Here is a 24150-nt window from a genome sequence, read left to right as displayed (position 1 = left end):
GTATTGTTAGACACTTGATTTTTAAAGGGCTTCTTAAGACTTCCTTGGACACAAGACATACAAAATAAGTGCCTCATAGTGCGTTTCTCTATTCTTTCCTTAAATGCAACCTGCTTTTCTCCTTTTATTCATTGTTTTGGAAGTAAAACTAGTATATTTCTAAGAATAGATACTTACAGTGAAAATACCCATTAGCTGAGTGTAAAAGAGTCCACTTATTCCAACTAATATTATTAGACCCATGAAGGCAGATATTCTTAGGAGAGCAAGCTCATGTCTAAATACAAAAACATCCTAGAAGAAGACAAAAAGAAGAGAGACTTTAGCACTTAAAAATTAAAGTCTTTCAGCCAAGTGGAAATACTAGACACGGGCTGTGCTTGAAGACTTATAGCTAACAGCAAATATCAGATTTTTGAGCTACACTGTAAAGCATTAATATATTTATGTGCTAAATAAAATAAAAATATCATCTTTTACTTATAGATGTAAACAGTTTGGAGGTTTTGTCAGAGGTTAAAAAAAAATCATTTGGATGTTTAAGATTTGGGAATAGATAAGCTCCAATGAGTTACTCCTGAACTCTCTATCTCGACCTGTGCCAGACTGCTACCCACAAGCTCCAGAATTTAAGAAAAACATTCTGGAAAACAGCCTGATTAATAACACTCCTATATCTCTGCTCACAGCCACAGTAAGTTTCATTTTACATCACCCCTTCTGTGACAAAAATAACAATATTCCTAGTTTGAGTCTTGAAGATGACACCTACAGAATCCAAGTATTTCTACTGGACTGATCTCATCGTAATGCTATTATCCACCATAAATTTAATTTCTTTTTTTAATTTTAGCTCAAAGTGTATTATTACAACTTTGAATATGGGTACACAACCAAGCTGCCTCAGGATACAGGAGGAATAAATATATTGTATCAGCTTGTTTGGAAAGCCTGCTCTCACCCAGCAGAAAACACGAACAGGCCGAGAGGAGAGTTTTATTGATCTTTTTCAAGGCAAAAAACCCTTTATTTTTATCACAGGAAAACATTTGTATATGGCAGTTACTGTACATGTACTGCAAGTCCACACTCCATCTTACTCTTTGATAATGAGTTAGCACACCCATTCTTTTACAAATAAGTTACAATTATGTTCTCAAGGCTGTCCTTTGAGAGTAAACATCTGTTTTTTCACTTAGAAAAGCCAGTTCACAGCAGGAAACTATTAAAACCTTTCAAATAAACTTTAAATTACAACCAGAAGATAAAAGCGAACTGAATGAAAATAAAACAAAACAAAAAAAGCTCACTGCTTTTGATCTTTGCTTCTTTACATTTAACCACTAGGTCTCAGGGAAGAGGAATTCTTATTTACCATAATACTGGGTTTTAACTAAACAGAGAATAGTTAAAATAACTTATACGTAGTAAACCAATATGATTTTAGATTTTAAATTGTTTCCATGATGATTCAAAATATAAACCCAAGAAAAAAGCTTATACTGGCTACTAAAGCTGGGAAGAAAATCAGTATTTGTTGAGCAAGTAGAAATCACTATATAACTAGTTAAGATAAAAAACAAACCCAACCAGTCTCTTCTGAACAGATAACAGCTACTGTTAGTAATGGCCTTTCTTGCTGATGTAGAAAATATATGTTTAATTTCCTATATTTTTAAAAAACCTCTTCTTATTCAGCTAACAAGTTAATTCAAAGTGAAATCAACTCAAAATAAAAGCATTCATACTCATATTTATTTCTCTTTCCATCAAACACCAATATTTATTTCTCTTTCCATCAAACACCCAAGCTTTAAAGAAAAGAAAAATAAGACACAATTTCTACTAGATGTAAAATAATTTCTCTTCACAAGCATGCTGCTTCATTTATTCAGAAATGTTCTAATTTACTTGAATTTAACTGGACAGAAAACAGTGAGATGTAAGAGATGTCAGCAGTGAAGTTATATTCTGGATCTAGTGTCATAATCCCCCTTTAGAAAAAATTCCTATCACATCTCTTTAAATCCCCATAACACTCTAATTCAAAGAGTTCCTTCTCTTGAACATCCTCTTCAGCAGGAGAGACACCACCCAATGCATGACAATTGAAAATCTTATAATAAAGATGACAGGATGCATTCTGCATTTGGTCCTTCTAACTCCTGGTAAAACTAGAAGTACCAAAATGGAAAATCCCTTCATCCTTTAATGAAGACTGAAGAATGGTACTGTCTCCCTTTCCACTTTCTCCTTAAAATATGAAAGCATCTGCTGCAAAAGACCAGAGTTTGCTGAATTACCCATGAGAAGACGTGACACCACCAATGTTTTTTCCAGACATTATACAGCTGAAGGGGAATCAAAGTCTCTGAGACAATGGTGACCTGGAAATCAACACAGGACCCTCACCAAGAAATCTGTAAAGAAATAACAGCATTTTTCTACAGAAACACAAAATAAATGGAGGAATAGAGTCTTTTGGCAATGACACCTTAACAAGAAAGGTACTTCTAGAATTCTACATTGAAACAGAAACATGTGACTCCATGAAAAAGAAAAAAAGACCCTTAAAAAATCCATTTAAGTAGTAATACTAACAATAATAACAGTAATATTAGAGCAGTTTGGGTTGGAAGGGACCTTAAAGACCATCTAGTTCCAACACCTCTGCCATGGGCAGGGACACTTTCCACTAGACGAGGTTGCTCAACGCCCCATCCAGCCTGGTCCTAAATACTTCCAGGGATGAGACATCTACAACTACTCTCGGCAACTTGTTCTAGTGTCTCACCACCCTCACAATAAAGAATGTCTTCCTGATTTCTAACCTAAATCTCCCCTCTTCGAGCTTAGAAACCATTATCCCTTGTCCTGTCAGTACATGCCCTTACAAAAAGTCCTTCCTCAGCTTTGCTGTAGGCCCCATTCAGGTACTGGAAGGCTTCCATAAGGTCTCCCTAGAACATTCTCTTCTCCAAGCTGAACAACCCCAGCTGTCTCAGCCTGTCTTCACAGAAAAGGAGATCAAGCCCTTTGATAATCCTTGTGGTCCTCCTCTGGACTCCAGCAACTTTACATCCTTCCTGTGTCAGGTACTCCAGAACTGGACACAATACTCCAGGTTAGGTCTCAAAAGAGTGGAATAGAGAGGGAAAATCACCTCCCTTGACCTGCTGACCAGATTTCTTTTTATGTAGCCAAGGATACATTTGGCTTTCTGGGCTGCAAACACATATGGCTGGCTCAGGTTGAGGGGCTTATCAACCAGCACCCTAAAGTCCTTTTCCTTAAGACTGCTCTCAATTCGTTCTCCACTTAATCTGTTTTTGTAGTTGGTCTTGCCCTAATGCTTGTTCAGGATCTTGCACTTGGCTTCACTGAAGTTCATGAGTTTGCAAAGGCCCACCTCTCAAATGCACCAAGGTCCCTCTGGATGGCTACTCTTCCTTCCAGTATGTCAGCCACACCACAGATTTTGGTGTTGCCAGCAAACCTGCTGCGGGTGCAATCAATCCCTCTGTCCTCTGATGAACAGCACTGAGCCCAGTACTGAACCCTGAGGAATGCCATTCATCCCTGGTCTCCATTTGGACATGGAGCCATTGACCACTACTCTTTGAGTGTGTGATCATCCAGCCAATTCCTTATCCACCGAGTGGTCCATCTGTCAAATCCTTATCTTTCCAATTTAGGGAACAGGATGTCACAAAGGACACTGTCTAATGCTCTGCAAAAGTCCAGGTAGATGATGTCATTGGTCTTCCCTTGCCCCTACAATTAGGATATTGCTGCTTTACATAAAAGTTCAACCCAATTTGTTTTTATTATTTCTTTTCCAAACCAAAAGGAAACCTTTTTCTGAGCAAAGAAAGCCTATTAAAACTTTAATAAATCAACTCCCAAGACCAGGTCATAAATCCCTTTTTAAATCTGTGTTGAACAGATTCTCTTCTTCAACCATCACTTACAATTCACCAATCTCTGCAGCATGACTACTGAGACAACCTACCCACTGCCAGCCTCCAAGGTCACATTGTCTGTGCTAAAAGAAAGAATTAATTACACAGACTGAGCCACAAAACATAAGCACACATAAGCTAACATCACCAGTGCCTGAATTCTCTCTCCTGGCACAGCAGTGTTTTGTATCACAGCAGCTTTTTTTCCAAATTGGACCAGGCTCATATAGGTCATCTTGGCACAGATGTTAAATGCATAGTTTTAACAATGTGAGAGCTGCTCTTCAGGTAGCCCCTTTTTCCTCTCCTTTTTGTCAAAATCACAGCCTAACTGTTCTGCTAAACCTTCATTTCACAAGGGGTTGCTGCCACTGTCTTTCTGCTTAGCATTTCTGACACAGCCTTCCATATGGCTGTTATCTTTTTAAAAGGCTTTTACGATCCCTTTGGCCACTACTTCTGTCCATCCTGTCAAACTCCAATGATTCCTGGGTATTTAAAAAAAAAAAAATGTCTACAATACTTATCACGAAAGAAGAAACAATATAAGTCTGTACAATTAGGCTGCAGACTAGATTACAAACCATGAGATCTGTTATCCTTATCTTAACAGGCAATACCAAAACTTCCCACAGAAAGACAGTCACTGTGACAGATTCACAAGAGACTTTCTCAAACCCATGGCAGAACAAATGCCATGTCTTCATTTGTGAGCATCAATAGTCAGAGATGATCCCTATGATGAATGCTACCACTCACAAGGAAAAGAGATATTATAGCTCCATGCTATCATGCAGGAGAGAAGTCAAAAACAATAGGGGGTTCAGCTCAAGATCATAATCAATTACACGACCATTGCTTCCAAAATCAACTTTCCTTTTACCAGATAGCAGCAAAAAAACAAGCATGAAAACATTTAAAAGGTCCCTGCCATTTGCAGTCTTGGGTTATTTTCAAGGGTTTATATTATGCCTTTAAAACCAGAACACTTTGTGCAGATGACAGTCTTCAGGATGGCCAACACAGGACCACTGTAATCTCTTCCAGAAGAGATAAAGGGAAAAACAATATTCATAGATTTTCATTTAAAATGTAAGATTAGTTTTTTAATTCTTAATTCTTGACTGAAATATAACATACACAGACTTAATATATTAACAAAACATATTAAAATATTTCACCTTTCTTTGAGGGAAGGGATAATCTCACATGCTAACCTGCTTGTCTATTCTCAGTTGGAAATGCCTGGGATGTCTGTCCCAGCCTGGTGAGGAAGGCAGTCTATCAACTTGGCTATCATAAAAACAGTTTAGAATACAAAACAAAACCAGGCTGCCATAATCAAAACAGCCCCAAAAAAAAGAGACTGACGGTTTTGCAGGAAGAAAGAAGCACAAGGGAGACAACACTCATGTTAAAAATGTAAATTAAAAAAATAATTAAATTCACAAAACATGAGCTGCATTCTACTTAGAATCTGCTTAGATACTAAGTAGGATTTCTGCTTAGATACATAGAAAACTTAGCTGTATTCTACCTTTCATAGTGATATTTATTATTAACAACAATTTATGTTTATGTAAAGCACTTTTTGATTCAAAACTATTTCAGGTCTGCTAAATGACCGACTTGATTTGAAGTGAAAATGGAAATAGCACTCTGACTCCAAAACCAGTTGTCTACAGAGGTCAGTCCAAAGTGATGATTCTGAAATGATTTCACACCAGAACAGATTTTTAAAAAAGGCCACACAATCTTTGCATAATAATAACACTATCAATATATTAAGTTTTAATTAAATTTTATCCTCAGTCTTTCCTATCTTTTCCATCTTTTCTCTAAAAATCATGCATTTGCTTTCTGAAGTTGATTTAATATTAATATATTGTCCCTGTAATTATTTAGGAAGGGAACAGGGTTAGGTTGGTTTTGCTGAGGATGGAGAAGGAAAATTTTGATTAATTTCCATTTTTTAAAAACTCTCACATCCTGTGGGTAATTTCATGACGTAAAAGTTTCCTTTAGACTCTCCTTACTTTAAATTCTCTTAGACTCTCTTTAGACTCTCCTTACTCTCCTTACTTTAGACTCTCCTCTCTCTCTGGATTATACATGTTTGTATACTTTAATTAATTTTAGTTAATACAAAATATTGAAATAAATATTACTGTGAATAATCTTCTCGCAAAGCCTAATAAATATTTCTCAACACCTGTCATTCGAAACTGGGAAAGCTGAGCCTCAGAGCAATGCCACAATGCTTCTCCCCCTGCTGCCAACAGAGCTCAGCACACTTTAAAAATTAATTACATAACAATATTTTCATATTACATAATGGATAACTGCACAGCTGGGAAAAAATAAAACTAAACCACAGCTAAGGTGTTTAAGTTTTTATATATCAGTGTTTCTGCTACAACATTCATTCTAGCAACATTTTCAGCAACGAGAATATTTCACCAAAATTTCTTTTGATAAAAAGATTAAAAGTGTTCTATGACTCAGGTAAAATACACTGTCAAAACATGTACTTTTGCTTCTATTTGACCAGCTGTGTCTGTGTCAGAATCTGTGCCAGCACAGCCAGGTAGCAACTACATAGGCATGAGAAGATCAGTATTTATTCTTCTCATCTCACTATTCACAATATTTAATACTTCCTAAGTGACAAAAAACTCCTGACATTTATGTTTTTTAATGAGGCTGGAAAATTAGGAATGCGCCAATCTTAGCTTCTGAAAATCACCAAAGCTAGGAAAGGAATAGGCTATTCCACTGAAATTATTTATTTTCCTTCTGCTAGAATCTCACATAGACAATTTGATCACCATTTCCTTCATTTATAGCAGTAATTGTACGCCTCCTGCTGGATAAACACATGCAATAACCACAATCCATCTTTATGTCAGATCATTAATTATGAAAGCCAAGAATACTATGAAGTAATTTTCAGCTATAAGGCAGAAAGAAACTGAAAGATTCTATCTTTACTGATACGGCTTCCTCCATTAGCTTCAATGCTATTACCCTTACCTTAGAATGCTTAATTAAAAATTATGGGGTTTTTCTTACTCAATCCGTTAAAAAAAAAGACCACTATTTTTTCATTCAGAAGGAAGTACTAACAAGATACATTGATCATATTCTCATAATGTATTAATCAGTACTGTGATAAATTTGACTCCTTCACAACCACAGTAAAATATCACTTTTAATTGTACTGCTTTTGTGTTATGCACTATTTAATATCCAAAGAATAAAAATTAAGATGAACGCACAGTGCCAAAAAATTCACAAGTATTTTTAATGAGCAGGAAGTAAGCTAATTCCAGATGGCTGTCTAGAAAATAAATTATCCACTTTTTAATTCTGTGCTAAACACTAACTCCCATAAATTTAGAAAGCTCTTGGTTACAGTCAAAATTTTGACCAAGAATAGTGCTTCCATGAAAGGTAGAAGGTACTGCAATCTCTGGAATGCTGTGCTACTTAAGCTTTAATCAGTATACAAAAAGAATCTTGCAGGATGCTTATCTGAAAACCTAATATTAAACAAATCTTATCTCTGGTCTTGTTCAGTTGATATCAAAATTCTGTAATTCTGACAAATTAACTTGTGGCACAAAGGTATACAGCACCATATGGTTACCAACATAACCTCAGCTTAAAACCTCAGCTTGATGGGGTCTGATGTCATTTATCAGGCAGATATATTGATCAGACACCCAAACAAATTATTCTTAATTTTCTGTAATTCAGTGTGTGCCCCCCAATCCTGTAGCTGAAAACCTGAGAAAACTAAATACTACTTAGTGTAATACTAGACTTAACAAAGGTCTGAACAGACAGACTTGTTTTTTGTACCAAGTTTTTCTATATGGCTTAAATGTATTTATCTCTCTGGGGCACAGTATGTTTCACAACACAGATCAGGCTTTTCAGACGGAAGAGATTCACTTGGAAGTGTTCACATATGCAAACTGATATAGTAAAAAACCCCACAGGTAGGTAAACCAAAATAAAATTAAACAGAACAAAGCCATTCTTTTTTTCCATTACTGTGTAGATTTAAGCAGGAGCTTAAATATAGCAGGAGCTTTATGTAGGAGCTTGATCCACTCTTCAGGCAACTATATTACCCTGGGTTAAAATAATTACTGCCTAAGTACTCCATCTCCTAGCCTGGCACATCTTGTGAAGGGTAGATATAAAAGTATGCCTCTCTGCAAAAGACCTGAAATTAACCTAGTTAAACCATAAAAAACAACATTTTGTATGTATTCATTTTTTGAACTGTTATTAGTAATAACTATTAATTATTAGCTTTTTAGAGGTTGTAAACTGTCTGAAGTAAACATGATTCCCCTTTTCCCTTCTTGCACAGATCACCTCCCTGCAAATAATTTGATCCCCTTTCATCCTGCTTTTAAAAAGCAACAGAACTTGCGTTCATTAAGTACTTAAAATAGAACATTCAGGGCAGTCACACAATAAAAAGGAAATATTCTACCACCAAATAACACTATTAAAGAAGCACCACAAATTTCATACAAAGGCTTTATCTTTGGAAAATAACACTCCTAGAATTCATTCAGGATTTAGAACCAGCATTACTAAGAAGCATTGGCCTTTGAACCCTGCAAACCCATTGCATGGGAAGCCTTCAGAATACAGACAGTATATGATCACTGTTTGCTAGAAATGTAGTGTATTAACTCAGTCTGTAAGCTTAAAGTAACGTATCTACAAAATTTTATTTAGACAACAGATTTCTTCACCAATACAGAAAGACTGCAATTTCATATCCCTTTTAACTTGAATGCAGCTACAACAAATCATACTAGCTCCCTTGATTCTCACAATGCTTGTAAAACAAGGTGAATGTGAAAAGCTCATCTGCAGCAAACTGGAAACAAAATGAAAAATGTGAGTACTCCATTTTAAGGGACACATTTTACAGATCTGCTTCAGTTTACAGAACAGAGTCTACTGAAAGATGCTCCAAGCAGACAGCAAACACCTCTTTTCCATAATTGTAGAGTTCCTTGAACAATTTAAATGGAAATATTCTTACAGACAAAAGAATTAAAGAGTGACATGCCTTTACAGTAGAAGTTTTTTTAAAGAGATTTGCAAAAATCCTCAAATATGTCACATTGCTATCTGTTAACTTGAATATATGTTTTATCAGGTCTAGACAGATTCAAGAAGTAAATTTTCCTGCATTTTCAGCTCTCCTTTCACACATCACCTTGATATTCATTTCCTAGGGAACATCACACCCAATGCAGAATCGTATGGGAGCGAATAGAAAAACTGTAAGGCCCCATTCTTTTCCAGAAGTAGAATTCTTCTAGAAGTGTAATATTTGTATTTTATACGTCTTAGGATATGAAATATTAGAACAAATTCAAGTTGTTCAACCAAATGGAAAATGGGACTTTCCTTATCTATAACCAAAGGCCAGCCTCCAGCAGTTGTGAACAACAGGTATGATAACACCAGCAGAAATTATGCTGGAGTGTCACATCAACACAGAATAAAACTAATCTGCAGCACTTCAGTATAGAAAAAAACTTTAAATTTAGAATATGCTACCCAGTGTCTGGGATGTCTTAATCTCTTCACTTAGGATATTTGGAATGTTACCTAATTTTGACTATGTTTTATACTTGTTTTCTAGGTTTTTCTCATTAGGGCACTTGTGTTTATTATAGTCCAGAGTAAATACAAAGTCCACTTCAGATTGTTGGCAGAATTTTTAATTTTACTTTATGAGCAAGATCTCATAGCATCTTTAAAAGAAAGAGCATCAAGTATGGCTGTTTTAGCACTTCACAGAATCACAGAACCATCACGGTTGGAGAAAACCTTGAAGATCAACAAGTCTATACTCACTAGAGCATGTTCTGAAGTACCTCATGGACATGGTTTTTCTAATACCACCAGGGGTGGTGACCCCACTAGCTCCTTGAGTAGCCTGTTCCAATTACTGCTTATTACTAAAGTTCTTCCTAATATCTTGTCTAGCCCTCCTCTGATGGAGCTTTGGGACATTCCTCTAGTTCTGTCATTATTTACTTGAGAAAAATGACCAACACCCTCCTTGCTACAACCTCCTTTCCGGCAGATGTAGAGAGCAATGAGGTCTCCCCTCAGTCTCCTCTTCTTCAAACTAAACAATTCCAGTTTCCTCAGCCTTCTTACTCTTCTCTGGACGTACTCCAGCGTCTTTCTTGTTGTTATGGGTCTTGAACTGAACATGGTATTTGAGGTGCAGCCTCACCAGTGCCGAGTACCTGGGGACAATCACTTCCCTTCTGCTGGCCAGACTATTCCTGTTACAAGCCAAAATGCCATTGGCCATCTGGGCACACTGCTGGCTCATATTCAGTCATGTCAATAAGCACCTCCAGGTCACTTACACTGGGCAGCTTTCCAGCCACTCTTCCCCAAGACTGTAGTGTTGCCTGGGGTGACTGAAATCCAGGACCTAGCACTTGGCCTCATACAATTGGCCTCAGCCCATCAATCCACCAGAACTCCTTATCTAGATCACTAGGAAAGATATTGAACAAGAGCAGCCCCAAAACTGAGCCCTGGAGGGGAGCCCTGGTGACCAGCTGCCAACTGGATTTATCTCTGTTCACCACAACTCTCTGGGCCCAGCCATCCAGATGTTTTTTTACACACTGAAGAGTACACCTGTCTACACCATGAGTCACCAGCTTCTCTAGGGGAATGCTGTCAAAGGCTTCCAAGCAGCTTTCAAGCAAACCTCTTGAATATCTGAACATTACAGATAATAGATGTAAATCAACACTGACTTTACAACTTCGATTCCATAATGGAGGAAATGTTATTTTTTACTCTGTTCCAATATGTATATCGATTGCCTCTGTGCCTTCAACTTCATGTTTCAGAATATTGAAATACAACGGCATAAAATTCAAGTAAAACAAACAAAAATTAATTCTCCTTTAATGCACATAACTATTTTAGAGCAACACAAAATATTGCTTCAAAACTATAATACATTTTTCTCCTTTTAGAATTATGTTCTTCCGCATTTTTCTGGCAGTATCAAGAATTTTGAGTACTTGGGATTTAAGTTTACTTATATAAGTTTACTTTGGATAAAGGAAAAAGATACTTGAATACACATAAAGTAACCACCTTGCTTCTTGTCAGTATTCAGTAATGACTTCTAAAGGAATCTAGCTGGCTCAGCCCTCCCTTATTTATTTCTAAGAAAACTAGTGAGGTCTTAAGACATAGAAATCATATGCTTTTCTAGAATGGTATTTTGTTACTTACCATAAACCAGTTTGCTCACTTGATAACATACATTTAGATTAACCCTCTTCACTGTCAACAACTGAGCCACCAGAAACATGTAGCAACTAGATACTGCAATTTATTTTGGTATTACCCATTTATTTACCTTTTAAAGAAAATGGATTCTTACCCCGTTTTCTTTTTTCAGAGGCAAAAAGTAGTAGTAATGGCAGAAATCAAGGATCAGTGTATAGGAGCTAAGGATCTGAGTGTAGAAACACAGCTGTAAAAACAGCCAATGATTGTCTTCACCAACACAATTATTAATCCTGCAGAGAAACAAAGCATATACATATATATATATATATATATATATACATACATATATATATAAAGACATTAATACTGCAGTTATGATAGTGTGATACTGTTAGAACAGAAGACATATCTCTCCAAATCCTCACACAGCAAAAATACTTCAATGTGAGGGTGGCGAGACACTGGAACAAGCTGCCCAGAGAAGTTGTGGATGCCTCATCCCTGGAAGTGTTCAATGCTACACTGGATCGGGATTTGAGCAATGTGGTCTAGTGGGACCTGCCCCTGACACTGTAGGGGGTTTTGAACTAGAAGAATTTGAGGTCTCTTCCAATCCAAACCATGATTCTACTACTACAGTTTCAAGTAATGCTCAACTAACAAAATTATTTTCTAAAAGTCTGCAAAATTCATATGTATATCTTCTGCTACTCAACACATTTCACTGGTTATGAAGTGTGAAGAGTCTAAAAACTGGAAATACAAATGAATGATTTGAAACAAATGTGACCACAATGACAAATAAGCATTACTCAGGAAAGAACCTAACACATAGCACTATCTATTTTGAAACTCCTTCTGCATGCACCAACATAAAGGGGTAAAGGAACTACAAAGATTCTAGAAATATCAAGTACAAGATTTCAAAGTCTTTGAAATCCAGGTCTAGTCTGCTTCATCAAATTTACAAAGATGCAAGAAATGTGGTAGAGGTGAATTTTCACAAAAACCACTGGCACAGACATCAGTACCATGCTAAGCCATAATGGCAAACTCACTATACTGGCACTACTTTCTGAAGTAAGAATCAATAAAACAGGCAGTTAGAAAAAAAATCACTAAATCAAGATAGAAGGACCCTGATGTTGATTCTGTCCTCTGCAGTTCATCATTGGTGTCTTGCTCAGAACTACTAACAGAAATGTTTGTTTTCATTTTAAGCTACAAACAACCAGTTTAAATAGAGAATTTTACTCATATTAGTTTGTTTTAGTTAAAGAAAATACTAAACACTAATTTCACTAAAAAATTAAAGAGGCTATGTCAAGTGGGGCACGGTAGGAGTCAAAAATATTTTCTACTCAGTACAGCCATATGGTAAACTAAACCCCAAAACCTGTCTGAAAGTAGGATCTCTTTTTACTAAAGAGTAGCCCCTCTCACATTGAAATAATAATATTTTATTTCAATCCAAAAAGCATAAATCCTGTTTGATTCCCTACAAAAAATATTTTTTCCAGCATCAGAAATTAAGCTGCAAGAAATGAAATATATCTGCCCTGTGTAACTTAATTACACTGAGACCCTTTTTAAGAGTAAAAATTTCAATTCTTTAAACAAAATATATGAATTTTCCAAAGCTGTATGGCATATAACAATTTGACAATGATAAAATGTTGCACTGCAACAGTTCTTACTTTGAGTTTTACTTCTAAGTTTAAGAAAGTATCAAAGCTGTACTTCCTTGCTCTAAATGCCTAAATGATTGTTCATTACTGGGAAAGAAATATGACAGATGAGCAACAGTCAAGACATGAACTCTGAATGATTCACTAAACAACAGCAGATTATTAGAATAAATGTCCTGGTCTTACCATGGACAATGGTGATCCATCCTCCTCACACAGTGTCCACAACGACTGCAATGGTGTGAACGTTTTGGTCTCATCATATTGCACTTGTTACATAATTCCCAATATTCTCGTTCTAAGTGAAAATGTAAAGACATCTTAGCAAGATCAGTACAGCACATCCATGATAGATCTATATGCTAGTGATTTAAAGAGAAAAAATTCTTATTACATTTTGAGAAATGTAAGTAGCATACAAAATAACATTCCCACTGTCACCTAAATGAAACTCTAAGATATTATTGCCACTTCATACAGTTTTCTTCTCAAAAATCCTCTCTCCTCCTATATATTTCTAGGGAGCAATTATTACAGAACAAAAGGCATTGTTCAAACAAGACCATAATTAAATAATTTTCTTACATGTCTACTGTGAAAAAAGGTATGTGCTAGAAAAAACCTCTGTACAACCTCCATGACATCCCAAAACCTCCTGAGGAAATACTACTATTGAAATTTCTCAAAGCTAGTTAACTAAAGTAAAAAAACTAAATTAACACTTCAGGAGCATGTTCTACTTCAAAGTATTTGAAAATATGCATTCCACACAACACGCAGCTTTACACATAAGGGGACCAAAGAGCAGACGTAGGATTTGAATGTATTTTAAAAACATATACTAATTTGGGTCCCCAATGTGAGATTTGTTTAAGCTGATCTTTGGAGACACTGAGCAGATGAAATTACCATGAGCCACTGAAAGACAGTAGATAAAGGTGAGACACCAGGAAGGAATTCTTCAGTGTAAGGGTGGTGAAACACTGAATGGGCTGCCCAGAGGAGCTGTGGATGCCTCATTCCTGGAAATGTTCAAAGTCAGGCTGGATGGGGCTTTGAGCAACCTGGTCCCTGGAAAGTGTCCCTGACCATGTTGGGGAGTGGAAGTGGAACTTGATAATCTTTAAGATCCCTTCCAACCCAAATCATTCTGTGATTCCACTACTGCTCAGCTCATCTATTCATTATCACCAGTTGAACCACCTAAATTAGAGGAAGGCTTTAAAAATGAGACTTCAGATTATAATATTCAGCAAGTTCATCTTCATATGGGAAGCATCACACCAACACCTTAAAAGATGTATTTTCCATCTTTAAGGAAGAGATGTGCATGACTTAGAATATTAAATATGGGGACTCACTGCTTCTACCTGAACATAAATTTTCTGACACAGAAATCTCTTAAATCCCAGGGTGGGGGTGGGAGAGAAAAAAGCGTAGCTTTTACAATGGTGCATTCTGAAATTTTACATGGTAAAGCATGGTTGGTATGCAAAGAAAATCAAGTTAAATTTAGCACTTCTGAGCCACCTGCAGGCAGTTCTAATCTTGTCTTTCTTTCTGAAAAATAACATTTGGACACGGGAAGTAAAGAAATCCAGGATCTGAGATGATTAAAGTAGTAATAATACCAGATGGATACTGACTTACAATCTGTTCCCATAAATCCGGTGTCAGTCCCTAATAGGTTAGGCACCAGCAGAGTTCAGAAACACCCCAACCTCATTTTTAAATACTATTTATACCATGAAAAAATGTATCTTCCTGTAAGACCGGAGAATAGTGGAGAACTAAAGTGCTCCTTTATAAAGTGTAAAATCCCTAATATACAACACAACAAATTAAAATGTCAATGACACAACCCAGCTCAAGTGTTCCATTTGCTCAACTACCTGTGAAGTGTTATTGTCTTCTGAAGTTAATGGAGCACAAGAAAGTTGGGAATGCTTTTCAGTGGGGGTCCCTTAAAAGAGAAATAAATTTTTGTGCACAAAAGAAATCTGTAGTAGTCCTGGTATTTTGCAGGTAAACCGACAATCAGTCCTAATTGTAATTGTCTGTAATTGTCTGTAGACCTCAGTCTTCATTCGCCAGCTCAGGTTGCAGATCCCTACTGTTCTTTCTGCAGCAAGAACTCCTGACTGCAGAACCGAAATCAGAGCCACCTTTTTTTTCACAGGATTTATAGGCTCAGTTATCAGGACCAGAAAAAACACTGGCATGAGATTTTCTAAAATCAGCATTCCACATCTGAATCCCAAGAGATATGTCCCTTCCTGCTCTCTGCCACACAGGTTTTTGCATATTCTAATATTAGTGCCAGGGCTAAATAATAGATCATGTTTCCAAACATCCTACATTCCCACTAATATCAGCATGAGATAGCAAAATGTTACTCCTGGCATCCACTGCATTGCAAGAGAAGACTGATATATTCACCTCTAACAGCATTTGATACACGTTCTACACCGAAAAAGTATCTTCTGTTACTTTGACAAAGCTCATCCTGTTTGATAGCCCTACTTCATTCTAAACAGCTACATAAAAGCTCTTTGCATTAGACAATCACCTTAACATCAAACAGTTCACAAAAATATTGGTTTTCTCTGTGAAGAATAATTAAGTTATCAAATTTCTTCCAATTTCTGGAGCACTGGATACCATCCAGGAAATGTGGGATAAATTCATCCAGGCAGAAGGGAATTCTCACATGCTAAGCTGCTGTTCTACAGCTATGTGATGTAATTACTGTCTCATTTGTATATTTAACAGCCCATACAAGAATAAGTCACTGGAAAAAAAACATGTAAAAAATGCACAGGTACAATCCAGCATAAGGGTATCTTCTACTGCCACTTTCAACATCTTATAAATATTTACTTAGGAAAAAAGCTGTAGAATTAAAATGAGTAACAACCTCTTAACATCTTTTATTAAATATTAACAAGCTAGAGATAAAGCAGTATGTTTGAAAGTCCAGAATGGAAAAATTATACTTCTCATAGAAAAATTTCTTAGCAGAAGTTCCTCCATAACTAAACTTCTGATTGAATACAAGTTTTTTTAAAAAGTTTTGAGTATACAGAGAGGAAATTGCTAAAAACTTCCAAGTTAAAACCAGTGACGTACCAATTTTAATTTCATTAAGAATATAGGCTTGAGCAGAAATAGCTCATGGCTTCAGTGAAATCCTACAAAATCAGACTGATTGCTAATTATTTTGAAGACATTAAAATAAATTTTACTCAATGAAATAGAAGCAATTCAATGTACCTGTAATTGGTATCTTTGGGTTTTCAGGTAGCTTTCCTGGATCAGATACTGAGGCTCTTAGTAATGAAGCTATACAAAACAGTGAGCAGAAGTAATAACCTGAAAAAAATAAGCATTTTATTATTTTTCATATGTACAAAATACATAGCCTATACTGCATCAAAAATACAGACACTCCAGCACTATACTGGAAATTAATCAGTCTTCTTATGCCATTCCAGATATATTTTTTGGTACTTTGCAGCCTACAATACTAAGTACTCCCCAGTCTTAAAAACAGAAAGAAAAAGTTAGCAGGAGAATATTTTTGATAGTACCAGTAGGATGCCACAATAACCTTTAAAAAGTTCCTCCACTGTCTTATCAATTAAGCACTAATCAATCTAGACCACAAAGTCTGTACATGAAAGGACATTCCCAATGGTTCATCTTCATTTTGAAGTTGGTTCCAGTTACAATTCAAGCCTTTTCCCTGGCAAAACAAGTTTTATGAGCATAACTCATATTAGCTGACCCATCTGAGGAGGTATGACAAAATTCAAAACTAAGTTTGTCAACCATCAGTACTACCACCACAAATTATAAGCACTGAGTTTTGAGCCTGAAATTGTCAGCAATTTCTAGCCACAGGATCTGAAAGCCATACTAGTGCTTTTTCCAAGCTTCCACCCAACCAAGCTTTAGCATAACATCTATGAAATTAATGAAACTTCTCAGACCACAAAAACACAGGATGTGTCCCTCTACTCTTTAAATTTCTTTAACTTTATCCTTCACCTTTTCCTTTAGTTTCCATCCTTCTTATGCATATCAACTACTGCCCAAAGACACTATTTTACTATTAAAGAAAAAAAGGGCTAAGTTAAAGTGACTTACACAAAACTGCCACAATGGAAATATGTCCCTCTTCATAGTGAGGAAAAAGGATGACTTTTGGAATGAAGATTGTATTGTACAGCCAAACAAAGATAATAAGGCTCATGCAGCACCAACCCTGAGGGTCAACCACAAAGTGAATTTGCCGTCCCATTGAACACAAACAGGTAATCATCTGTCACAACCCAGAAAACAAATTACCCTGGAGAGATAAATAAAGAAAATAAAAAGGATAAATTAACTAGTATCATGCAACCTGCAGGGTTCCACATACATCCAAATAGGAGAAAAAAACACCAACCGTCAGCTATTGATTTAAGGAATTAAATGGAAACTTACAGGTATTTCACATACACTGTTCAAGTATTATCACCAAGATACATGTAAAACAAGTATCTGAGACACTATTAAGTAATAAGTAAAGCAAGCAGCTGTCAACAGCAAAAGATAATAGCATTTTAAAAAGTTTCCCATTAAAATTAAAAGGCTGCAAGACAAAGAAGAAATACAGGGAATGATTAATGTAATACAAGGATTCATCCCTCCTACCTATCATAGTCTCCCAACTATATTTCAAGATTAGTTTTTAAAAGTTTGTACGCTAAAATAGTCATAAAGTTGCCAAGCAATTTGTCCTTTTTCACTGCTTCATGGCATTCATAGCATACTAATAGAGAAAGGAATCACACTAGCCTAATATCTTTAATGTAGACCATTAAGAGGTATTATACAACAGTAAGTTTTCCGGCAATTAATCACAATCAAAGCATCAAAGTTTCCATTCTGATAATTTATAGTGTGCTGGGTTCTTTTTTGTTTTAGACTGAAGAAACCCCACCAAGCCCTGTAACATAAACTTCAGAGCTTCATGAATTGATTTTCACAAAAACACAGCACTAACTTTTAAGCACTATTCAACAGAACCTTCCAGGGAAGGATTACTACTGTTACTTTGTCAGGTTGCTTTCATTTACATATGTCAATATTGCAACTTGCAGATAACTTGCAGCTACTCGCCTACCCATTAGTTTCCCTCATTTCTGGATTTTCTTCCATTCCTTTCAGTTTCTACTTGTAGCATTGATATTCCACCTTGTTGATCAGTCAAACACCTCTGTTTCTAGGGCTTCTGCTTACTTGTTTCATGTTTGTCTATCCTCACTTGCATTCACAATTTGTCTGCTTAATATTACCCAAAAGTTTCATTTATGTCAATAATTAAACCTACCCAAGCTTTTTCTTCCAACTTCAATCTCTCTCCCTTATTCTCTTCATCTCCCCCTGGCAGGGTAGTGGGGAATAAACAAAGAGTCCACTGCTTATTGTCTAAAACTGTGACACTGAGGGTAGTACTTGGCCCTCAGACTATTACCCTCAGCTGCTCTTCCATATGGGCACCACAGATACGGGCAGGGGAGACCACGAGAGAACCAAGAATGACTATGTGGCTTGGAGCATGTGGGCCAGGGCCTGGGAACAAGGTGGGGTCTCCGTCATCCTGCTGGTGAAGGGGTAGGACTTGAGAAGGAGTAGACAGTGCTCACAGACCAACAAGTGGTTGGTTGTGCAGCTTGTGACAAAAGGTGGGGACTCTGCCTTTCCATCCACGGGACTTTGTCTGAGGATCAGTAACTGTGGGAAGAGGAGAGGCAGGACCCACCTGACATTATATGGGGTCAAAGCATCTTTGCCAATAGGCTGGTCACTCTGCTAAAGGAATGCTTAGAGTAGGACTGAGAAGAGAGGGATTGTAGGGTGGCCTACAATCAAGGGAGGAACTGGTGGGCAGAGTTTGCAAGCAAAGGATGCAGAATAGTGTGGACAACAGAGAGCCTGTAATCAAGAAAACATAAGTGAAGTGGGGCCACATCAAGTATTGCGTTAGGAAAACCAAAGTTCACCCGGAGCTGAAACTGGTGAGGGATATGAAAGCTAAAGGAAAGTGCTGCACAGGTATATGAGCAGTGTAAGGAAAGTTTGGGGAAATGTGGGCCTGCTGCTGAATGGGGTGATGTACCTAATGAAAGGACACAAAAAACATCAAAGTGCCACATCAGACTCTTTTTAAAAACCTCCAGGGACAGAGAATCCACCACTTCCCTGGGCTAATGTCTGATCACCCTCTCTGTAAAGAATTTTTTCCTAATATCCAACCTAAACCTCCCCTGGCAGACCTTAGGACCATGCCCTCTTGTCCTACTGATGGCTGCCAGGCAGAAGAGACCAACCCCCCCCTGGCTACACCCTCCTTTCAGGGAGTTGTAGAGAGTGATGAGATCTCCCCTGAGCCTCCTCTTCCCCAGACTGAACACCCCCAGCTCCCTCAGCCATTCCTCACAGGACTTGTGCTGGAGTCCCTTCACCAGCCTTTATGAAACCTTTTAACAAACTGCACTTAACACTTCCATGGGACCTGAGGAGACATCACCATTAGTGCTAAAAGAGCTGGCCCTGACATTGTTGGGCTATTCTCAATTATATTTAGGTTTTAAACAGCTGGGTGAGGTCTCAGAATACTCAAGAAAGCAAATGTCATCCCTGTTTTAAAGGACAAGGAGGCAACAGCAGGCCTGTTAGCCTCTCCCCAATCCCTGGAAAAGTGGAGCAAATAATCCCGGAAACTTACAAAGCACATGAAGGACAAGAGGGTCACTGGAAATACTCAGAACAGGTTTATGAAGGGATAATCATGTAGACTGACAAAAACAGTCCAGAAAAAAAAAATGAGGCAGCTAGAAACACTAATGACCACTGAGGAAACCATCTCTTTTTCATCTTACAAGAGCAGCAGAGCTTTCATGACTTCACGGCACTTCCTCAGAAGGGGAAATAACAGCTCAAGAAACAAAACAGAGAGATACAAATAGTGACATACTTCTTTCTGAGTGATCTAAGTAAACTGCATGAGCACTGAGCAGTGAGAGAGATTCTGGATAAGACAGTAAGAATGTCTATGATGGAAATATTTCTCAAATTTTTATAACTTAATGACAAACTTCTGCCTGGATGACATTATTCACTTTTATAACTAAAAATCAAAGACAAACCAAAAACAAAGACACACACACTCACACAAACCCCATACCTTTGACAGCAAGTTCCACAATTAAGTTGTAACTATGAAAAAAAAGGCCCCATTCTAAAAAAAGGAAGATTTTTCATCATCATCTTCTGCATCTTTTCTGGAAGAGACAGAAAAGAGTGTGATCCTCAAACAATCAACATCACTAGTTTGAAAGGCAGCATATTACACTAGGTAAAATGATGAGCTAATACATTAGTTTCTATTCTGATCTTGGCACCTCACCTGAGCAGAGCTTCCTATCAAGCTATTTACAGAGATATCCACAGTCTTTGCCTCTCACGTCTGAACTGACATGCCAATTCTAATGAGCATACCTTGAATTTCAGTTCTAGGGCATTTCACAATTTTAATATACATTTATAAGAACGGGAGTGTTCAGAGAAAGTTCTGTATAAAGCTGGGCTACAGTCAATGTAATTAATTTACTTTAAATTGTTATATACTTGCTTCTTGAGTGTCTATTATAAAAGTTGTGTATTTTTCATAATAGTTGTGTTAGCAATACTGTATATACACTGTTAATATATTGAGCTCACCTAGCCAGGTGAGCTTTTCTACTCTCCCTTTTGATTCATGCATCATATATAAGTAAGTAAGAATGGAGGTGGAAATCAAAAAACCTGACATTCACATTCTGATGGTAAGGCAGAAAGCACTGGATTCCAATTTTACCCACAGACAAGGTGAATTTACAGATTCTTTTTTGAAGTATGTTTAAAAAAAGAATACTATATTTACTCTTTCAAACACAATGTCAAAAGAATTATGATCTCAAACAATTCTATTATTCAGGATGCATAATTTCTGCTAAGAATAACTACAATTCGTAGAGGAAAAAAGTCTAAGACCAAATTTCCAAAAAGTTGAAAAAAAAAATTAAGTGATTTATATCTGTATCTACCCATTATTCATACATGCAATACCTACAAATTTTCCAGTGAAATAATGTAGGATAAAATACACAACACTAATGTAGGAGATTTTTGTGGTTTACCTTGATTTATAGCCATTTTTTCTAAATACACATCTCAAGCCCAAGCATTTGAAAGCAAACAGCAGTTGTGGCTGTGAAAAGATTCAGATTTACCAAAACGTAACTGTTTCCTACATGATTAAGTATTGTTCATGCCTTTCCATGTACTTTCCAAGGTAGTTTTACTATGGGATGTTTGGACAGCATTTTTTAATTAACCCTTTTCTTTCTGCCCAGTTTAATTACTGGTTTCATAAACTCACAAGTTGTTCACTACAATCCCCTCAAATATACCTTCTGATGAGATATTTCACTGAATTGTGAGACCACAGAAGGAGACAGGCAGGCAGAAAGTCACTTCCAAGAAACAAGAAAACTTTGTACTTAGAGGTTAAGATTGTTTTAATAGGCTCATTTGAGTGAAAGCTTAAAAAAAAAATACAATTTTGAATCAAGACTGTCCCAATACTTTTGTTTCATAAATAAATCCTACTACTCAATTTCACATACTCAGAGTCACAACATGTGGCTTTGGTGACATCCTGCTCCTCACACTTTCATGCTTTTATATTAATGCATAACTAGAAACTAAGTTCCTATACATTCTGCCTCCATTTAGCCCTGGACTTCAGCTTCACTAAGGAAAGTAAAAATTGTGAAATCCAACTTTGAGAACATCTTTCACAACTCCTTAAAGAAGTCCAGAATGACACAATTCAATAATTCATAGTATGGGTCACTGTGACTCACAATTTTAAGATCTCTCATAAAGTAATCAATACTGTTCTCTAAAAAATATACTACCGGAGAAAAAAACCAAACAACATTTGCTATAAAAACTCTGTGTTCCAAGCAATTCATACCCAAAAAGGAACAGATAGTAGAACCAAAAGAGACACACTTGGTATAGTATTTGTTATAGCCAAGGCAAGGACATAACAATCATCAGCCTCTGTCAATTTGTGGATCTAGTTGTGGGTTTAGAACTGTGATTACTGCTGAAAATTACTCACATAAAACTAAAATTATACTTCACTAGGGAAAAAAGTGGACTGAAACAAAACAACTAAACAAACTTTCAACTCCATTTTAAAGTGACTTTGCAACACGTGGTACCTGTGAAGCTGTAATGTAGAAGTACCTATTGGTTCCTGGCACACCTTGGTATGACAGATGGTTGTTAGTAGAGACCTTGGCACTACACAGCTGTTTGGTGGCTGTGGACAGGTTGGTTAAGTTACCCTAAGGGTAGCAGGACATTCCTGTTCTGTTCTTTCTTATAGATAGGATCTTGGAAGGCCTACCTGTAGACATCTACCGCCTCCATGAAAAATGCCATGTGGGCTTGGATTGGGATGTGGCTTGGTATTAATGCACACACAGGAGATCCTAGTGGATAAGAAACACATGAAAATTACCGTCACCTATTTGTGACCAAACAGCCACTTGTACACATATTATATACACTCATTAAGCATTGTTTGCATCCTCAGTGCAAACTGGAGACCCACAATTTAATTTCATTACCTGCTGGAGCTATAAAATAAAGGTGTGACACCGAGAAAGCACAGAGGGCATTACACTTCCTTGTGCTCTCCTACTGGAGCTCAGCGCCTGGAAAACGAATTCGCTCCTCGCGTTGGCCTCGCAGAAGCAGCAAGTGCCCTCCTCATCACTCAGCAAAAAAAGCAACATTGCGAAGCTTGATTAAAAGCTTCATGAAAAAATGAAGCAATTCAAGAAAAATGAACCGCGATTTTTTATTTTGCAGAGGAGAAGATACTTATGCACTCTGCTAAGGATTTCCCTCTCTTAACCCTCCACACAAGTAACAGCCTTCCCCAGGTGGAAATTGAGACAGGCAAAGCAGACATCCAAGACTGCCAATGGAGATTTTAAGGCAGGTAAAGCCGACGTCCAAGACGCGCCCCAGAAAAAGCCGACCACCACTCCGCCTTCCCAGCCCCACTCCGAAACGCCTCCCCCGGGGCAGCAGCCTCGAGTCCGCGGCCTCTCCACGGAGCCCCGCACCGCGCTGGGGCCGGGACCTGCCACAGAAGGCTGCTGGGGGGGGCGTGCCGGCGCCGGGCCCAGCGGAGGCTTCCCTCGCCCCGGGTTGCGGGGGAGCACACAGCTCCCCCCCCCCTTCCCGCCTCCCGCCGATTCTCCCGCCCGCTCCCCCCGCCCCCCTCCCGGCGCGCGGCGGAACCAACCGTCGGGCGAGCCCGGGAGGAGAAGGGAGGGGCCGCGGTCACGCGCGCCCCTCTCCCCCGCTCTCCATGGCAACCGCGGGGGCCACTACGGCCGCTCGCAGCTCGCAGCCCGCGCGCCCCAGCCCTAACCGCTGCCGCAGCGCCACCTTCCGCTTCCGCCGCTCGAGCCACACCAACGTGACGGGGCGAGGTGCGGGCGGCGGGGGGGTGTCAGCCGCATGGATCCCCACAGCCACAGCCACAGCCCGGCCGCCGCCCCAGCCCGGCTGCCTCCTGCGGCTGGGGTGAGGTGGCCCGGCACAGCCCGCACAGGAGGGTGTGCCTTGGCGGCTCAGGCGGGAGGAGCCCTTCTGGAGGGAGGGGCTGCTGGAAACCCGCCAGCCCCATCCGCCTTCGACCCTGCAGCGGCTGCTGTCAGGGGGTGCCGGTTCATGGTGCTCGCTCACGGCCCGGCGCAGGGGTTGCCAGCCGTGCCTTCTCGCCTACGCCTCTCTGGTGTCCCTTTGCAGTCTGTGACAAAACGTGAGCACTGCGGGCAAAAGCCTCGGCCTTGGTCTTCAGGCTCCGCTCGAGTCAAATCTCGTTCCCTAATTACTGGACCGATTAGTCTCCGTAGTTCGGAAATCGCGTAAGCTTTCTCAGTAGTATGAAATTGCATTGGGTTTTATGAAACGTAATGTATTTTACCTTGCCTCCTGCATAATCATGGCTAAGCTCGCTGCAAGGAGGAAGAAGGACGATTTGTTTCTCAGGCTCTTATCAT

The 24150-nt window shown here is 38.4% G+C and overlaps 1 protein-coding gene and 1 long non-coding RNA gene across 2 annotated transcripts in view; both read right to left on the bottom strand.

Moving 5' to 3' along the window:
- Positions 1-20245, bottom strand: part of ZDHHC21 (zinc finger DHHC-type containing 21) — a 35174-nt gene extending 14929 nt beyond the window's left edge. The window contains exons 1-6 of the mRNA XM_008496214.2: positions 20202-20245; positions 17117-17318; positions 16241-16339; positions 13154-13265; positions 11431-11569; positions 178-294 (exon numbers count right to left, since the gene is read on the bottom strand). Of these exons, the coding sequence (XP_008494436.2) occupies positions 178-294; positions 11431-11569; positions 13154-13265; positions 16241-16339; positions 17117-17291 (642 nt within the window). The 5' untranslated portion in view covers positions 17292-17318; positions 20202-20245. The remainder of the gene's footprint in view (positions 1-177; positions 295-11430; positions 11570-13153; positions 13266-16240; positions 16340-17116; positions 17319-20201) is intronic.
- A 17-nt stretch (positions 20246-20262) lies between these two features.
- On the bottom strand, positions 20263-23473 carry LOC115599859. Its single transcript, XR_003988653.1, has 3 exons — positions 23388-23473; positions 22479-22563; positions 20263-20298 (listed from the first exon to the last, which is right to left on the bottom strand). It is a non-coding gene; the product is annotated as an uncharacterized LOC115599859 (long non-coding RNA).
- Between the last annotated feature and the right edge of the window lie 677 nt (positions 23474-24150).

This window comes from Calypte anna, chromosome Z, assembly GCF_003957555.1.
Source record: "Calypte anna isolate BGI_N300 chromosome Z, bCalAnn1_v1.p, whole genome shotgun sequence".
Classification (NCBI taxonomy): domain Eukaryota; kingdom Metazoa; phylum Chordata; class Aves; order Apodiformes; family Trochilidae; genus Calypte; species Calypte anna.
This window is presented reverse-complemented; position numbering and strand designations above follow the sequence as displayed.